General features: G+C 49.6%; 1 protein-coding gene across 2 annotated transcripts in view; it reads right to left on the bottom strand.

The window, feature by feature from the left end:
- LOC148019389 (Melibiase family protein) overlaps window positions 1-18160 on the bottom strand; it is a 211256-nt gene that overhangs the window by 117581 nt on the left and 75515 nt on the right. For both annotated transcript variants that reach the window (XM_087661037.1, XM_087661036.1), the window contains exon 5: window positions 6450-6514. In XM_087661037.1, coding sequence (XP_087517163.1) covers window positions 6450-6514 — 65 coding nt within the window. The remainder of the gene's footprint in view (window positions 1-6449; window positions 6515-18160) is intronic.

The raw sequence follows: 18160 nt of genomic DNA, 5'->3' as shown, positions 1-18160 counted from the left end.
TTATGCCTCTAGGAAGGGGGTCATCTATATGGTTCCCTGATATAGTGGCTTCACAGTGGAGGAGTTCACGCTCCACAATAGTTTTCCTAGACACCCGGTCACCCTTCTATTCCCCGCAGTGGCAGTAGAGTATCGTTAGTTAGTGGAGGAATTTGGACGGCTTTTCAGCACAGTTCTTCCTCCCTCGTTTGCAAATGCAGTGATAGCCGCAGGAGTCCTGAAGGTACGGGTGGCTATGAAAGATACAAAGAGCATACCTAAGCTTCTTGAGATAAAGGCATACAAACACTCTTTCAGGCAGCACGTTATTGTGACAGGACAGACTGGCGAGTGCTTGGGATGCTATGACTTTGGCCATCAAACAACAAACTGCATGCATTTCAGAGCCAAAGAGGCTCAGCAAACAAAACCGCAGGTGGATGCTGACGGTTTTACACAGGTCCCAACAATGACAAAGAGGGACACGGCAGGAGGGGCCTCAACCAGCCCCTCAGACATAGCCACAGCAGTAGAGAGCAGGAGGGCGTGCAACGGGCCCCCGTCAGAACACCCCACAGCACCCCCACACTCGTCCCACCCAGCAGGATCATAGGCCTCAAGCCCCACCACCCACTGAGGCGTCTGAGTCCCCTCCCCACCCGAGATCCCCTAGCTCCCATGCCCCCCCCCCTCATGGATCCCCTCTCGACCCTATCCCACAGCCTCACCCTCTCGGGCCACTCGCCCCCCCTCACATCCGCCTCATACTTCCGATCACCCCACCACCCCTCACTCCTCTTCTCCACCATCTCCCCCGCCAATCTAAACCCCCCCCCCCCCCCCCCCCAAATCCATTCCCCCCCCTTCCCACAAGGGGTGACAAGCCTCACATGGTCATATCTTCTCACCATCAGCCCATTCCCCCCCTCCCCACACAACCACCAGCTCATCTGGTCCAACCGCCCCTTACACTTTCTCTCGACATGCACAATTGCTCCCTCCGGAGTTTTTACGCAGTGGTCTGTGGTCTTATTTGAGAGTTGCTAAGTGCGGAGAGTTTCCACTACCTCTCAAGGTGGGGATCTTCATGGTCCACAAGTCAAGGAGCGGTAAGGTCCATTTACTAGCACCACTGGATGGACCAAACTATGCTTTCTTCTTTCATACCTCTCATTGCAGAGATTGGACGATGACACAGATAGAGGAGGAGGTGAGGGGCCAAGTTGCAAACCACATCTCCCAGTGGATGGGGGAAGGAGGGCTAGCACTTTTTTCCCAGTAGTTGCCAGGGTGCATGATGGACATTAACTAGTGGGCTCGAGCCGAGGTCCAATATCTGAGCATTATTTTTCGAGCCCCTCCACAATGGAATTCACCAATGGATGTGATCCAGTGGCCCCTCCCACACGCCGCCCACTTCTACCAGTGTACAGAGTCACGCCTCTCAACTTGGCTGATAGACACCCTAGAGTACTGCCTGGAATATCTATCACCGCATGCTCCACTGCCCGAGAGCCACCATGGGGGAATGGAGTTCACCCTCCAAGCCTGCGGCCAAGCACATCCGCATGCCCCATAGTTCTTCTTCATCAGCATCTTCCACACCAAATAGATGCTTATTCGGCCACTCACAGTCTACACCTAGCATCTTGGAACATGAACAGCCTCCACTACAGTGGGGCACGTGGTTCTAGGAAATTGATTGTTTGATAGAAGTTGCAACCTAGTCTTGCCGGATAGATTGATATCTTACTTCTTCAGGAGCACAAGCTTAGTCCCTCCTAGGCCCATCAGGTGGAAAAGGTACTTCCACGCAGCTCACACACCTACTGGGAGTACTCCATCAGTGCCCACAGCAGGAGTGGAGGCATATGCACCTCTATTGGCCTGAGCCTCACCACCTGTGTATGAGACCACGGGACAATTGTGGCAAGGAGGGTCCTATGGATCAGATTGGATATAGGAGACTCGTGCCTTGGAGTCCTCAATGTTTATGCTCCTACTGAGGTTAGGGCACGCAACAGGTTCCGGGTGGAGATGGCAACAGGACTTCTAGAGGTGGACTCTTGGATTGTTGGAGGAGACTTCAACAACCTAGAGGCCTTAGAGGACCAAGAGGGCAGAGGAAAAGATTATGAGGGTATGGAAGGGAAGGAGTAAGACGCATGGGAGGTCTTCCTCCTTGCAATAGGAGCACGTGATGCTTGGCAAGAGCCAGCTTTGCACAGGACAGAGAGGTCGCTGGACTTCTCTTGGGGATATAGGCGGCTAGCCGGAACTCTCATGGAGGAGCTAGACCGGTTCTATGTAGGAGAGCAGGAGTGCTCTCACGAAGGCTAGGTAGGGCAGTTGGCTAGTACCACCTTGTCTGATCACTGCCCGGTTCTCCTCACTCTTGATGCTCTCGCTTCAACCCATGACACGCGATCTTGTCAGATCCCATACTAAATCTACAATAGGAAGGAGGTGAGGAGGCAAATTAAGTAGCTCTAGACTAGGGAGTGGGCTAGGGGACTGGATTGCAAAGGAGGTTGCAAAGGCCTTAGCCGAGTCAAGCATGATCTGCCAAGAGGCAACCCTATAGGCCAAGTAGCATAGTTGGAAGGAGGAGAGAGCACTCTGGCAAGACCTAGCAGCCACTCAGAGACTACTCCAGGAGGCACCAGGGGATCCCACTCTCCACACGCAGGAGGTCCGTGCACGGGCAGCTCTCACCGGCCTTGAGGACAAGTGCTCTAAGTTCTTCCGTACCTCACCAACTTTTTGGGCGCAGAAGGGGGACAAGATGTGCAGGGAGTTTTTTCAGGTGCATTAGCCTCACACCTCAGGAGACTAGATTCACAAGCTCAATGATCAATACGAGAGGATTCACTCCAGCCCAGATGAGATGTTGGAGATTTCCACTGACTTCTACAGACAGCTTTTCTAGCAGGAGGCAGACTCAGTGAGAGTATATCGATATGGACAGCAGGTCTGGGATTGCATTCCGTCCCTTGTCACAGAGGAGTTGGGACGCTCCCTCCTAGACCCCTTCACAGAGAAGGAGCTAGCTGAGGCCTTCAATGCACAAGATGGGCAGAAATGCCCGTGAGAGAGGATGGTCTTTCTAAGGCCTTCTTCACTACCTATTGGGAGGTAGTGAAGAACCCCCTAATACTTGCCTTTCCAGAGATTTTCTGCTCACGACGGATACCAAGGAGTTTATCTACAGGTCTTGTGAGTCTCCTCCTCAAAGAGGGAGATCGGTTGGAGCTATCCCAGTGGAGACCGATCACCTTGTTGTCAGTGGCCTATAAGGCCCTGGAAAAGATGATCAAGAGTCAACTCCATCCCATGCTTACAGACATCATTCATGACACCCAGACAAGTTTTTTTCCAAGATAGAGGCATCCTAGACAATGCCTTCACTATTTTCGAGGCGACCGAGTGGGCTCAGCACAGTGGTCAAGGATTGGCAGTACTCCTGTTGGACTTCGAGAAGGCCTATGACAGGGTTTTCAAGGACTTCTTAGAGGACACCATGGCGAGGCTGGGCTTCCCCCAAGCATGGATCTACAGGGTTTCACTACTTTACAAATCAGCCACTAGCAGGGTTCTCATTGGTGGCAGGAGGGGGGAGGAGTTTCGGCTAGAGAGATCTGTCCGGCAAGGCTGCCCTCTTTCCCCGTATCTGTTCCTGCTCTTTGCGGAGGCGATGACCTATTTCCTCCACTCACAAGTAAGCGGGCTACGTGGCCTTCAGCTTCCGGTGAGGAAGGAGACTAAGCTGCTGGACTCAGAGTATGCAGATGATACCGCTCTTTATGTAGAGGATGATGATTTGATGTTGGAAAGAGTGAGACTAGCTCTGGAGGTATTTTGCACTATAGCTGGAGAAAAAATCAACTAGCGAAAGTCAGTTGGTTTTCTTACAGATCCGGACTCCACCACGAAGTGGAGCGTCCACCTAGGGTTCAGATGGGTGAGCATGGGACAAACCCGTCCAATATCTAGGGTTCCAAGTGGGACTAGACATCACTCCTGCCTAGCTGTTTCTTTCACTTCTTGACTCTATTAGGTGGAAGCTGACCTATTGGAGCACTGTCCGCCTTTCTTTAGCGGGCCGAGCCCTGGTGGTCAACCAGGTCCTTCTAGCAACAGCTTGGTACATTGCCTCTTCTTGGCGTTTCTCCTCGTCTTGTGTGGTTTAGCTTTGCTGCCTAGTGCAGAATTTTCTCTAATCTGGCTCAAACAGTTCCAAGGATTCCAGGGCCAAGGTAGAGTGGGCGACCATCATCTAACATCGGTCTGAGAGAGAGCTTGGGATCATTGACCCAAAGTTCCAGAGCGTGGCCCTTTTGGGAAAGCTAGTGGTCCGTGGTCTCACACCAAGTGGACAAACCTCAAAGATCCTTTTGCAGGAGGGTCTCTTAAAGTGCAGACCGAGGCTTGGCGGGGGTTGCAGGCCATCCTTGAGATGGATCTTCACGACTACCTAGATCACGCCACCCAGATCCTCCTTCCTCCATAGCTTACTTCGAGTGTGGCAAGGGCTTCGCAAGGCTCTAGTTCACAAGCCCCCGAGATGCCAACAGGAGATAGACCACCAGCCGGTGGTCTAGAGCCCCCACGTCAGAGATCGAGAGGTGATACAGATAGGTGAGTGCTCCCACATCTAGTGGGCTAGCTAGGAGGCTGGCTCTGCTCTTACTATCAAGACAAGGCGCGAGGTGTAAAGGATGGCGGATCAAGAAATGTTGCAATAGGCATCAAGATGTTAGTGAGGAGCTGAGGTAAGGAGGAGGGTGATTGACTCAGCGATCCCTCAAGATTGGCTAGACTCCCCAATCCGAGAGCCAGTGGAGCCTCGAGAGGTGTGGGCTACTAGATTCTCACCGGTAGGTATCCCCTTACAGGTAGCAAGTAGAGTGGGTGGTGCCCCTTGCGGAACTTTCTTCACCGTGCAAGATGGGGGCATCTGGTTCTTGACAAAGGGCAATACGATGAGGAGATTGGTGTCCTTTCCTTGAGGAGGATTTGTGTGGTTGGAAAACTCTAGGGAAAGATCTAGTGACTGGACCCTTATGTTCCCTGGGAGGAGTTTTGGGAGTGGCGCCTTTGGATATGGGAGAGCAGGCCACATGATGAGTTGGAGTGGGATCCTGGAGAGTGGCTATGGCCTACCACTGTGGTTGCCACGAAGCCTCTAAGGTTCTTGGAGTACTTCAGGATTGATAGACATGTACTGATGTAGGAGGACATGGATTGGGCACCTTCGCACAACACATACTAGGTGGAGCATAGCATCACAGATGCCTTCCGTTGGACCTTCTGGCATCACCTATGGGACCATTGGAGGCCGAGGAGAGTGTTGTATTTCCTTTGGCTTTTGGCACATGGGGGTCTGGTTGTTCGGAGTTGGTTGGCTCAGATGCAGTAGGATGGAGATTGTAAGCGCTGCCCAGAGAAGCTCTTGGAAACTCCAAAGCACTGCCTTTGGTCTAGTGAGGCGGCACAGCTCATGTGGAGAGGAGCCCGCTGTATTCTCCAATGAGTGGCACCCAACCTTGGCTCCATTTTGTGGGGGACTTTTTGCTAGCACGCAGTCAGCCAGGACCGTGACCTTTTGTATAAGGCCGGGATGTAGGACACGATCTTTCTCATTGAGGCTGGGTCTTGTGCAGTGGTCGGCTTGGAGGCTCTACCCAGCCGCCAAGTATTGGAGCCCATAGCAAAGCGCTCAGAGGTATAGGAGATCATAGCGAGTCTTACAGGATGGCACATTTGGAAGATACGCTGTCAGGTGGTCTTTGACGGGGAGTGCCTTTCAGTATATGCGACTTTGGCAGAGTTGTGGACCTCCATTATCTTCTCCCTCCACGGCCATTGGGACCAACTGCAGGGCGAATCTCGTGCTCCCTAGGAGCTCCATTTTCACTTTCTGCTCACTTGGGGTGGCCATGACCTATTCTTCACGATGCAGGCGGGCAGCCCTAGATGGCGATACACCACTCCCCTCCCCCCCCCCCCCCCCCTCCATGGCTTCTTGTCCCCACCCCCCCAAGACCACCTTGAGAGGCTTGTATACATGATGGACTTGTGATTTGCATCAGCTCCAACTAGTCTGTTGAGCACGCACACTTCATTGTAATCAGCCTTCTGAGTAAAATATAATTAGCCACATTTTACTTGCCAAAAAAATCCTAAAGGCATGGGGCTTAGATCATTTTTCAAATTTACCATTGGCAGGCTTTATGACATACATGGCTGACAAGGAACGACATCATCTTTGATTCAGCATCAGGCATTTCCTATGGATCCTGTGGCAACTATTTCTTTGAGAGAAGTTGTGGCCATTTTATGTTTGCTTGAAGGTCTTATGCAGATTTATTACGGAAATTTTGTCTGGTTCTTTGCCATGAATTTTGTACTCATTTAGTCATTTGATAGAATATAATTACTCTATTTTTGGGGGGGAGAGAGAGAGAGACCTTTGAAACGGCAGTAATTTCCGGAATGTTCAAGTCATCTACTCCAAAAACACAATCATGTTTGACTGCAGTCAAAAGGAGCAAATCAGAACAAAGATGCCATTTTTAATATCAACAAGACTCATGAGAAGACATATACAAAGCTATTTATTATGAAAATGAATAGCAAATACTATGCATAGTCTTACCTACAGGCTAAGAAAGCTACCCAACCTTCAACACCGATAAATATATTACCACATTGTAGCACATCTGGGACCACGCTTATGAGGTTTTTCCCCCATGCCTGTGCATGCCCAGCTAGGGCTACTTCATTTGTTTTAGTTGGCACTCTTACTAATAGTCATGTTCTTGGTTGTGTGCACGTGATCTTCTTGTTATTGTCGTGGGTGTCTGTATATACATTCTCGCTACCCTGAACCTTAAACAAAGCAATTTGAATTAGAGAAAGCTTTTGCATTCGCAGCAATGGTACCCACACCACCCTGCGTGAGCGGCTTCATCATCTTCATCTTGAGCAGTCTTCTCGGGAGAAGCAAGTTCTTGATATAGGTGCAGCATAGCCCCTAAACTAAATTTTTGTTGCTGGATTTCAGTTTGGTTGCATTCTGGTGACCATTTACATGCTGAAAGGTTGGCATGACCCATTTAGGTGTATTTGCTACTTTTTGGTTGTGATTTCTTGCATATACAGTTCTACCTTTCTACAGGCCACTATTACAACAACTTTTGACAATTGTTAACGCCAATCATGCATTCTATATGTTGGTTCCTGAGGATAAGTTGGATGGGACCAATTATCCACTGTGGGTATATATGATGCATTATGTATTAGTTGTTAAGGGATATTGGAATGTTACCATGAGACTTAGGTTGTGGCACATGTATCTAGCTGCTGCTTTTAAAGGTTTAGCAAAGCATGAGGCAGGTCCTAGTAGTGACAAGGATGCACTTTGGTGTACTATCTACACAGGAACAAAAGAGATGGGAAGAGATGTAGAAGAACGTGCTTTGATTGTTTTGTTTGTTTGAACATGCCATTATCCCTCATATTCTCTCCTCTAAGACTACTAGCAAGGCTTGGAGTAACCTTGCTACTTGGTATTGATGGATAGAAGAATAAGGATAGTGCTAAATTAATCCCTAATAATACTTTATTAATCCTAGACTACTAGGTGCTCTTGCATTCACCAAAGGGATGCAATATCTCATACATAAATTTAGGAACCTTCTTGACTGGTCTAGCCTTTTTTTCCTTGAGATAGGTTTTCTTAAAAGTGAACCTTTCGTAAGTCACCTCTTGGTCTTCTTTAATCTTGATCTTGCCTGGTTAGATGACTCGAGGGCTGCATTTGGAACAAGAAGCTTGTGTGGAAGCTACTAAGCTTTCTTCTGACATAGCAGCTGAGGTACAGTTCAATATGATGCTTCACTAAGTCCAGTCCTGAGGGTAGATCTTTTAAGCAACTGACATTTTTTTTGAAGTAGATAAGGGTCCTTCATGCTGAAAAAAGAGAAGCTGTAGCAGCTCTTTAATGGAGATATATGTCAGAGAATACACTGAAATTGGACAGCCATAGGTGTCCTTAAAGAAGCTCCAAATGTCTTAGAGTGAATGAGTAGCAACCATAGTAATGTGCACTACTCAGTGGCTTAACATCGCTATATCCAGCAGCTGATGTGGCAGCAAGGAGTCCTTCAATAGTTCCCATGATAATGGTGCAGATATAGAGGAACATCGTGATTTGAAAGCAACTACAATAGCACTGTTTTTTCAGGAGCCAGGTGACCAGCAGCTCATTAGCACTGAAAATGGTGCACTGGGAGAATGAACCAGCAGTGATGGCATGACCAGCAGCTTGAACAGCAGGCAGTGCTTAGTCAACATGACCATGGAGAGAGGCAGCCATTGCACTCAGTGCTGTGTCACTCTGGAGGAGGGAGCAAGGACATGAAAGAGGGTACCAATGCTGTTAATGGAAGCAACAGAAATGGCACTATGGACCAATACTGCAAGGAAGCTCCCTTGTGAATTTCAACATCCATGGCAGTAGTCAGAGCAGGCTCCAAGGATCCATAGCTTCAAGTGCCCTAGTACCATGCTGAGAGATTAAGAAGAGTGAGAGAAGCAAGTATGCACAGCAGTTGCATCCAGAAGGGAGAACATCTATATTATGAAAATGAGAGGACTTTATAAAGATATTACAGAAAGTTCTTTGTGTGAGTGGTTTTCAGTAGGTGATGTTTCACCCAAATGGTATCTAGGTATCTCCTATTCTTGTGCTACATGTAGATGCTAAGGTGTGTTTCTATTGTGTAGTGTATGTAGGGAGACTCTCTCTTTATTGATAAATACAAGAATAAGGATAGTACTAAAGTAATCTTAATAGTGGTAAACTAATCCTAGGCTAGTGTATCTCTTGCATTTCCCAAACACATATGATGTGTTTTGATATTTCAACAATGATCTTGAGAGTTGGTTATTGTAATGTTACAGAAGAGCAGTCCCGGCAAAATGGATTTAATATGCATGTTATAGAACAAGCTTTCATAGCTAGTAAAAGAGGTATAGAAAATGACTCTTCAAACAAAAAACAAAATGTTGCATTGGTTAACACCAAGAAAACTAATAAGAAATGGTGAAAAGCCCAAGAGAAAAAACCAAATGTAACTATTGCAGGAAATGGAGTCATTTCATTATGGAATGTTTAAGTTGCTAGACAAGAAAGCAAAGAGGAAAGAGACAAGTAAGGCTATTACCATTACATGTAGAATTTTTCACTCGTGCATAGGACATATAATGGACATTTAATATGAAGTGTTTTTATGACATATCTTTGTATGATGCATGCATATTAATCGTGCCAATCTATATGTTTGGTACTCTGATAGTGGTGCTACAAAGCCCATCACTTCTTAGTGAGAGATGTACTCATCCCTTGAGTTACAGTTCCCTTGTCCCAAGCACTCCTCTTATCCCATTGAAGGAGTTGGAAAGATTTCTTGTATTGCCAATGTTGGTATATCCACATATTCACATATATTTTACATGTCAAGGATCGACTTGATGCCAAAATTTGGGTTTACTCAGACCAGATTAATGGTTAAGCAAGACCGCCTTCTCGTCTTCGTCCGAATCTACGTAGCTTTCAAAGGCATTGCTATGCTGCCCTGGCGTGCAGAGCACTGCCGAGTGGCGCTGCAGCTGCCCTCCCTGTCCTCTCTCTGCTTCCTAAGCAATGTGTGGGAGTTCTCCGCCATAGCCTCCACTCTCCCATTTATCTCTTCATCCTCCACCATTTTTCCTGGCCAAGAGCAATCATCCTCCTGTGGAGGCAAACATCTGCAGCATCGTCCTGCTGATTGGAGCTTGCATGATTGCATCTTGGATTTCGCAGGTGATCTCCTTTGACTCTCCTACTTCGCCAGGGTGGCCATTGCAGAGGCGAATCCACTGCAGCCTGCACGTCCTGGCGCCATTCTCCAGGCCCTGCCCTGATTCCTCATTTCAGTGTCTGGTGCACCCGGGGGACTGCACTTGTTGTGGTTGTCCTGGCTCTACCCTGCTTCCATTGCATCGGTCTCCTGGAACCCCATTCCAGTGCCAGTATCGCACCCTGGGCCCACACCTACCAAGGTCGGCCTCCCAAAACTCTGTGCAGATCCATCGTATTGCGCTCCGAGCACTGGTTTTGTCCCAGCTCTTCACCTTTCAAATAGAGGTGACACGAATCACCCAATTGACTGCAGCACTAATGGAGATTTTTCCCTGATCCAACGCACTACCACCGTAAATGAGAGGCTTTTACAATCCGGGAAGTCACACTCTTATCTTGTAGAGCCTCAGGCTCATGGATTGATGAATGCTGCATCCAGCAGGGTGAACTTCAGGATTTGCAAGAATTGGGGTTCGAGGAATGAGTTGGCTGTGTCATCTTATGCAGGTTTGTATGGCATCATCCAGAAAGATGGCAAAGTAGACCTCCAACCACTAAACAGGGATGATGAATGTGAATCAGCGACAACCATAATCCTCAGTGTGCCACAGAATCATGGAGAGAGGGAGTGCCTGTTCGTTGCCACTGTGCCTACAGGCCTGCTGTGTGTATAGCAGTAGGCAGCATCTGGGCCAAACAGACAGAAAGAGTGAGAGTGTGGGAACTGCAATCCTGATCTGCAGTCCCCCTGTCCCGCAGCCCCTGGAGAGCACGCCTCTGCTGTGTCCTGGAACCCCTGCAGGGCATAGGAAGAGACAGTCCCCCCCTGACCATAGGCCTGCTGTGGCGGTTCTGCCATGCACGAAAGACCTCCCCAGTCAACCTGCTCCAGTGCCTCCATCCTATGCTGCATGTTCATACCACTAGCATTCATTGCTCCCTCCATCTGCAGCAACATTCCCCCTCGGTATCACAGTAGCTAGATTGGTAGCCCCCAACAGTGACGCACAATGGAAACCCCTGGTCAGATGCCTAGGCATTCTGCGTTTCAAACACCTTGCGCGTCGTCCTCTCTGAGGAACAGCTCCTTTCCATCCATGCCACAGAATTTGGAACTGAAAGAAACAGCAATCTATGGACAGGTCGTAGGACACTCTCCAGCCAGGGCGCAGCTTCGGAATTGGCATCACTCCATGCTATGCATTGGCACAGCACAGATTGCGGAGGCAGTTCTTGTGGGTCAGGGGATCATCATGGTTCGACTCACCTCCGTGGAAGTAGCCGCAAGCTAGTGGATAGCTCACATTATGCCTCCACGAAGGGGGTCATCTATATGGTTCCCTGGTGTAGTGGCTTCACAGTGGAGTTCACGCTCCACAACAGGTTTCCTAGACACCCGGTCACCCTTCTATTCCCCGGACTGGCAGTAGAGTATCGTCAGTTAGTGGACTTTGGACAGCTTTTCGGCACAATTCTTCCTCCCTCCTTTGCAAATGCAATGACAACCGCAGGAGTCCCGAAGGTACGGGTGGCTATGAAAGATACAAAGAGCATACCTAAGTTTCTTGAGATTGAGGCAAGCAGACACTCTTTCAGGCAGCAAGTTATTGTGACAGAGCAGCCTGGCTAGTGCAGAGGATGCCATGACTTTGGTCATCAAGCAGCAAACTACACACATTTCAGAGCCAAGGCGGCTCAGCTGGTAAGACCGTAGGTGGATGCTAATAGTTTTATATGGGTCCTAGCGATGACAGAGAGGGAAACGACAAGGGAGGCTTCAGCCAACCCCTCAGAAATAGCCAAGGCAAGAGAGAGCAGGAGGGCGGGCGATGGCGAGCCCCCCCCCCCTTCCGCCCTGGTTCGTCCCACCCAGCAAGATCACAAGCCTCCACCCCCACCACCCACTGAGGCATCTCAGCCCCCCCCACCCGAGATCCCCCAGCTCCCATGCCCCTCCCCTCCCCTCATGGATCCCTCCCTGACCTTGTCCCACAGCCCACTCGCCCCCCATCACACCCGCCTCATACGTCCAATCACCCTACCACCCCTTACTCGTCCTCATCCCCACCTTCTCCCCCGCCAATAAGACCCCCCCAATCTTCACCCAGTACATGTGTCCCCCCCCTATCCATTCCCCCCCTCCCACAAGAGGTGACAAGCCCCACACTCCCATATCCTGTCCTCACCAGCAACCTAGCCCCCCCCCCCCCCCAAACCCAGCCACCTACTCATCTTGTCCAACCACCCGTCACACCTTCCCTTGATAGGAAGAATTGCTTCTCTAGGAGTTTTTCCGCAATGGTCTGTGGTCTTATTTGAGAGTTGCGGGGAGCGGAGAGCTTCCACCATCTCTAGAGGTGGGGATCTTCGTGGTCCACAAGTCAAGGAGCGGCAAGGTTCATTTACTAGCACCATCGAATAGATCAAACTAGGCTTTCTTCTTTCAGACCTCTCATTCAGAAGACTGGATAGTGGAGGAGGTGAGGGGCCAGGTTGCAAATCACATCTCCCAGTGGATGGGAGGAGAACTAGCACTTTTTTCCCAGCAGTGGCCAAGGTGCATGATGGACATTAACTGGTGGGCTGGAGCAGCCAAGGTCCCACATCTAAGCATTATTTCTCGAGCCCCTCCACAGTGGAGTTCACCAATGGATGTGATCGAGTGGCCCCTCGCACAGGCTGCCCGCTTCTACCAATGTACAGAGTCACGCCTCTCAACCTGGTTGATGGGCACCCTGGTGGTACCACTTGGAGCATCTTTCACGCCCATGGTCCACCCGAGAGCCACCATGGGGGGATGTTCACCCTCCAAGCCGGCGGCTAAGCGCATTCGCATGCCCCATAGCTCTTCCTCTTCATCATAACAGCTTCCACACTGAACAGATGCTTGTTTGGCCAGTCATAGGTTTCCCCATGAGTCTACACCTAGCATCCTGGAACGTGAACAACCTCCACTACAGTGGGGGCATGTGATTCTAGGAAATTGATTGTTCGGCAGGAGTTGTAGCTTAATCTTGCCGGATGGATAGACATCTTACTCCTTCAAGAGCACAAGCTCACCCCCTTCTAGGTCCACTGGGTAGGGAAGGTACTTCCAGGCAGCTCACATGCCTACTAAAAGCACCCCATCGGTGCCCACGGCAGGATTGGAAGCGTATGCATCTCTATTGGCCCGAGCCTCACCACCTGTGTACAAGACCACAGGATGATTGTGGCAAGGAGGATCCTATGGATCAAACTGGATATAGGGGACTCGTGCCTTGGAGTCCTCAATGTTTATGCTCCTACTGAGGTTAAGGCATGCAGTAGGTTCTGGGTGGAGATCGCAGTAGGACTTCCAGAAGTGTACTCTTGGATTGTTGGAGAAGACTTCAACAACTTGGAGGGTGTTAGAGGACTGGCATGGCAGAGGCAAAGATTGGACAGGTTCTATGTGGGAGAGTGGAGGTGCTCTCGCGGAGGCCAAGTAGGGCAGCTGGCCAATATCACTTTGTCTAATCACTACCCACTTCTGCTCACTCTTGATGCTCCCGCTTCAGCCCATGGCATGTGATCGTGTTGGATCCCAGACTCGATCAACAAGAGGGAGGAGGTGAGGAGGCAGATTGAGCAGCTCTAGACTAGGGAGTGGACCACCAAAGGGGACTAGATCACAAAGGAGGCTGCAAAGGCCTAAGTCGAGTTGAGCAGGATCTGCTAGCAAGCAGCCCTACAGGCCAAGTAGCAAAGTTGGGAGGAGGAGAGAGCACTCCGGGGAGATCTAGCTGCCACGCAGAGACTACTCCACGAGACACTAGGGGATCCCACTCTCCACACGCAGAAGGTGCGCTCATGGGCAGCCCTTGCCGACCTTGAGGACAGGCTTTCTGAGTTCTCCTTCTGTACCTCAACAACTTTTTGGGCGTGGAAGGGGGACACAATGTGCATGGAATTGTTTTAGGTGCATCAGCCTCACACCTCAGAATACCAAATTTGCAGCCTCCGTGATCAATACGGGAGGATTTGCTCTAGCCGAGATAAGGTGTTGGAGATTTCCATTGACTTCTACAGACAGCTTTTTCAGCAGGAGACAACCTCAGCCAGAGTACAGTGATGTAGAGAGTAGGTCAGGGATTGCATTCCGTCCTTGGTCATAGAGAAGATGGGATGCTCCCGCCTAGACCCCTTCACAGAGAAGAAGCTAGCTGAGGCCTTCAATGCACAGAATGGGCAGAAATGCCCTTGGGAGAGGATGGTCTTTCTAAGGCCTCCTTCACTACCTACTAGGAGGTGGTGAAGGACCCCCTACTACTGGCCTTTCAAGAGATTTTGTGCTCAGGACGGATGCCAAGGAGTTTATTGTGAGGTCTTCTTGGTCTCATCCCCAAAGGGCGAGATCGGTTGAAGCTATCCCAATGGAGACCATTCACCTTGTTGTCAGTGGCCTATATGGCCCTGGCCAAGAGGATCGGGACTCAACTCTGTCCCGTGCTTCTAGATATCATTCATGACACCCAAAAAAGTTTTGTCCAGGATAGGAGGATCCTAGAAAATGTCTTCACTTCTTTTGAGGCGACCGAGTGGGCTCAGCACAGTGGTCAAGGATTGGCAGTACTCCTCTTGGACTTCGAGAAGGCCTATGACAGGGTTGTCTGAGACTTCTTAGAGAACACCATGGCGAGGCTGGGCTTCCCCCAAGCATGGATCCGCAGGGTTTCGCTACTTTACGAATCGGCCACTAGCAGGGTTCTCATTGGTGGCAGGAGGGGAGAGGAGTTTTGACTAGAGAGATCTGTCCGGCAAGGCTGCCCTCTTGCCCCATATTTGTTCCTACTCTTTGCGGAGGCGATGTCCTATTTCCTCCGCTCACAAGTAAGCGGGCTACGTGGCCTTCAACTTCCGGTGAGGGAGGAGACTGAGCTACTGGACTCACTGTATGCAGATGATACCGCTCTTTATGTAGAGGATGATGATTTGATGTTGGAAAGAGTGACACTAGCTCTGGAGGTATTTTGCATTGCAGCTGGAGCAAAAATCAATCGGCGAAAGTCGGTTGGTTTTCTTACAAATCCAGACTCTAGCACAAAGTGGGGCGTCCACCTAGGGTTCTGATGGGTGAGCAGGGAACAAACACGTCCAATATCTAGGGTTCCAAGTGGGACTAGACATCACTCCTACCCAACTGTTTCTTTCACTTCTTGACTCTATTAGGTGGAAGCTGACCTATTCGAGCACTATCTGCCTTTCTTTAGCGGGCCGAGCCCTGGTGGTCAACCAGGTCCTTCTAGAGACGGCTTGGTACATCGCCTCTTGTTGGTGTTTCTCCTTGTCTTGTGTGGTTCAGCTTTTCCATCTAGTGCGGAATTTTCTCTCGGCTGGCTAAGATGGTTCCAAGGATTCCTGGACCAAGGTGGTGTGGGCAACCATCATCCGACATCGGTCTGAGTAAGGGCTTGGGATCATTAATCCAGAGTTCTAGAGCCTAGCCCTTTTGGGCAAGCTAGTGGTCCGTGGTCTCACACCAGGTGGGTAGACCTCGAAGGTCCTTTTGCAAGAGGGCCTCCAGGAGTGCAGATCGAGGCTTAGTGCAGGCCATCCTTGAGATGGATCTTCATGACTGCCCAAATCACGCCACCCAGATCCTCCTTCCTCTGCAGCTTACTTTGAGTGTGGCAGGGGCTTGGCAAGGCCCTAGTTCACACGCCCCCAAGATACCAGGAGGAGATAGACTGCCAACTGGCGGTCTAGAACCCCCACGCCAGAGATCAGGACAGGATACAAATAGGTGAATGCTCCCACATCCAGTGGGCTGGCTAAGAGGCTGGCCTTGCTCGTACTATCAAGATGTGGCAGGAGGTGTACAGGATGGCGGATTAGGAAGTGTTGCAGCAGGCATCAAGATGTCAGCAAGGAGCTAAGGTGAGGAGGAGGGAGATTGACTCAACAATCCCTCAGGAGTGGCTAGACCCCCCGATCTGAGAGGTGGTGGAGGCTCGGGAGGTGTGGGCTGCTAGATTCTCACCGAGACAGGTATCCCCTTACAAGTGGCAGGTAGAGTGGGTGGTCCCCCTGCGGGACTTTCTTCACCGTGCAAGATGGGGGGCATCTGGTTCTTGACAGAGGACAATAGGATGAGGAGATTGGTGTCCTTTCCTGGAGGTGGATTCGTGTGGTCGACTCTAGGGAAAGACCTGGCGACTGGACCCTGATGTGCCCTAGGAGGAGTTTCGGGAGTGGCGCCTTTGGATATGGGAGAGCAGGCCACTTGATGAGTTGGAGTGGGATCCTAGAGAGTGGCTATGGCCCGCCACTACAGTTGCCAAGAAGCCTCTGAGGTTCTTGGAGTACACAACTAGGATTGGTAGACATGTACTAATGGAGGAAGACATGGATTCGGTGCCTTCGCACAACAGATACTGGGCGGAGCATAGCATTACGAATGCCTTAAGTTGGACATTCTGGCGTCGCCTATGGGACAGTTGGAGGCCGAGAAGGGTGTCGTATTTCCTTTGGCTTTTGGCACGTGGAGATCTGGCTCTTGCGAGTTGGTTGGCCCAAATGCAACAAGATGGAGGTTTTAAGCGTTGCCTACGGCAGCATTTGGAAACTCCAAAGCACTGCCTTTGGTCTTGCGAGGCAGCACAACTTGTTTGGAGAGGAGCCTGACATATTCTCCACCGTGTTGCACCCAACCTTGGATGTATCTCGTGGGGGGCTTTTGGTTGGCAGGCAGACAGGCAGGGCATCACCCTTTGTATGAGGCCGGGATGCAGGACACAAATTTTCTCATCGAGGCTTGGTCTTGTATAGTGGTCGGCTTGGAGGTTTTACCCATCCGCCAAGTATTGGAGCCCATAGCAAAGCACTCAGCGGTATGGGAGATTATAGGAAGTCTTATAGGATGGCACATTTGAAAGGCATGCTGTCAGGTGGTTTTTTGGCAGGGAGTGCCTTTCAATATATGCGACTTTGGCAGAGCTTTGGACCTCCATCATCCACTCCCTCTGTGGCCGGTAAGACCAAGTGCAGGGCGAGTCTCGAGCCCATCAGGAACTCTGTCTTTACTTTCTGCACACTTGGGGCAGCCATGATCTATTCTTCATGATACAGGTGGGCAGCCCCAGATAGCGATACACCCCCCCTCCATGGCTTCTTGCCCCCATCCCCCCAATCGCCTTGAGAGGCTTGTATACATGATGGATTTGTGATTTGCATCAGCTCCTGTTAGTCTATTGAGCATGTGCACTTGGTTGTACTCAGCCTTCTGAGTAATATAATTAGCCACATTTTACTTGCCAAAAAAGGATTAATGGCTAATCTTGTAAATGATAGATACATACTTTATTCTCTTAGTGATGGAAATTAGATTATATTAGTCCATTATGACATGCTCTATATAGACTCAATGTATATCTGAAAGTGTGGATGATGCATCATATTCAGTTGCTGATAACAAAGCTCTGTATGATGCCACACTTCAGCATACACGCTTCAGTAATGAGAATTTCAGAAATTTATTGCACGTGCATAAACATGATATGGTTTCTAAACTGCCAAATCGCAATGCCTGCAAAACATGTGTGAGAGGGGAGAGAAGGCACAAAGATCAAAGCTCAAGCTCAGCTGCAAGTACAATTGACAGTGAAGAGTGTATGTGTGTGTGTGTGTGTGTGTGTGTGATAGTATGACACCCAATATAATAATCAAAAGTGTGTAAGGTGCAAGTACAAAGTACAACCCTTAAAACCTTAGGGTTGTAAGAAAGTGTTCACATCCGAAAGGTGTAAAACACAGTAAGTGCCCAAAATGTGTAAATAGGCACATAAAATAAAAGGAAATCAAATTGGGAGAAAAAAACTCTTGTAAGGAGAGTAAAAAGTGCCCCAGTGTCCTACTAAGGATCACCGACACTCCTCTATGAGCATAGGCATGAGTCAAACCCAACAAACCCCCCTGGAGTGAAAAGTGATCAATATACAAGGGTCATCCCCCAAAGGAGATCAAATTTATAGCATTGCGGAATGCTTCAAATTTGTCACAAGGTAGAGATTTGGTGAAGATGTCTGCTACATTACTAGTGATAGGACAGTAGACAAGGCTGATATCACTTGCAGGTAGCCTCTCTCTGACAAAGTGATAGTGGATCTCAATGTGTTTTGTGCGTCCATGAAACACTGGGTTCTATGCCACCGCAATGGCACTCTGACTGTCAGTGAACAAAGGAGTAGGCTCAGTAACATATACATCCAAATCAGCCAACAAGCGTCTAAGCCATATGCATTCAACTCTGGTAGT

This window comes from Lygodium microphyllum, chromosome 20, assembly GCF_053477565.2.
Source record: "Lygodium microphyllum isolate KBCC chromosome 20, Lygodium_microphyllum_v1.1.10, whole genome shotgun sequence".
NCBI lineage: Eukaryota > Viridiplantae > Streptophyta > Polypodiopsida > Schizaeales > Lygodiaceae > Lygodium > Lygodium microphyllum.
The sequence above is the reverse complement of the archived record's forward strand: the minus strand, read 5'-3'. Positions and strand labels throughout refer to the sequence as shown.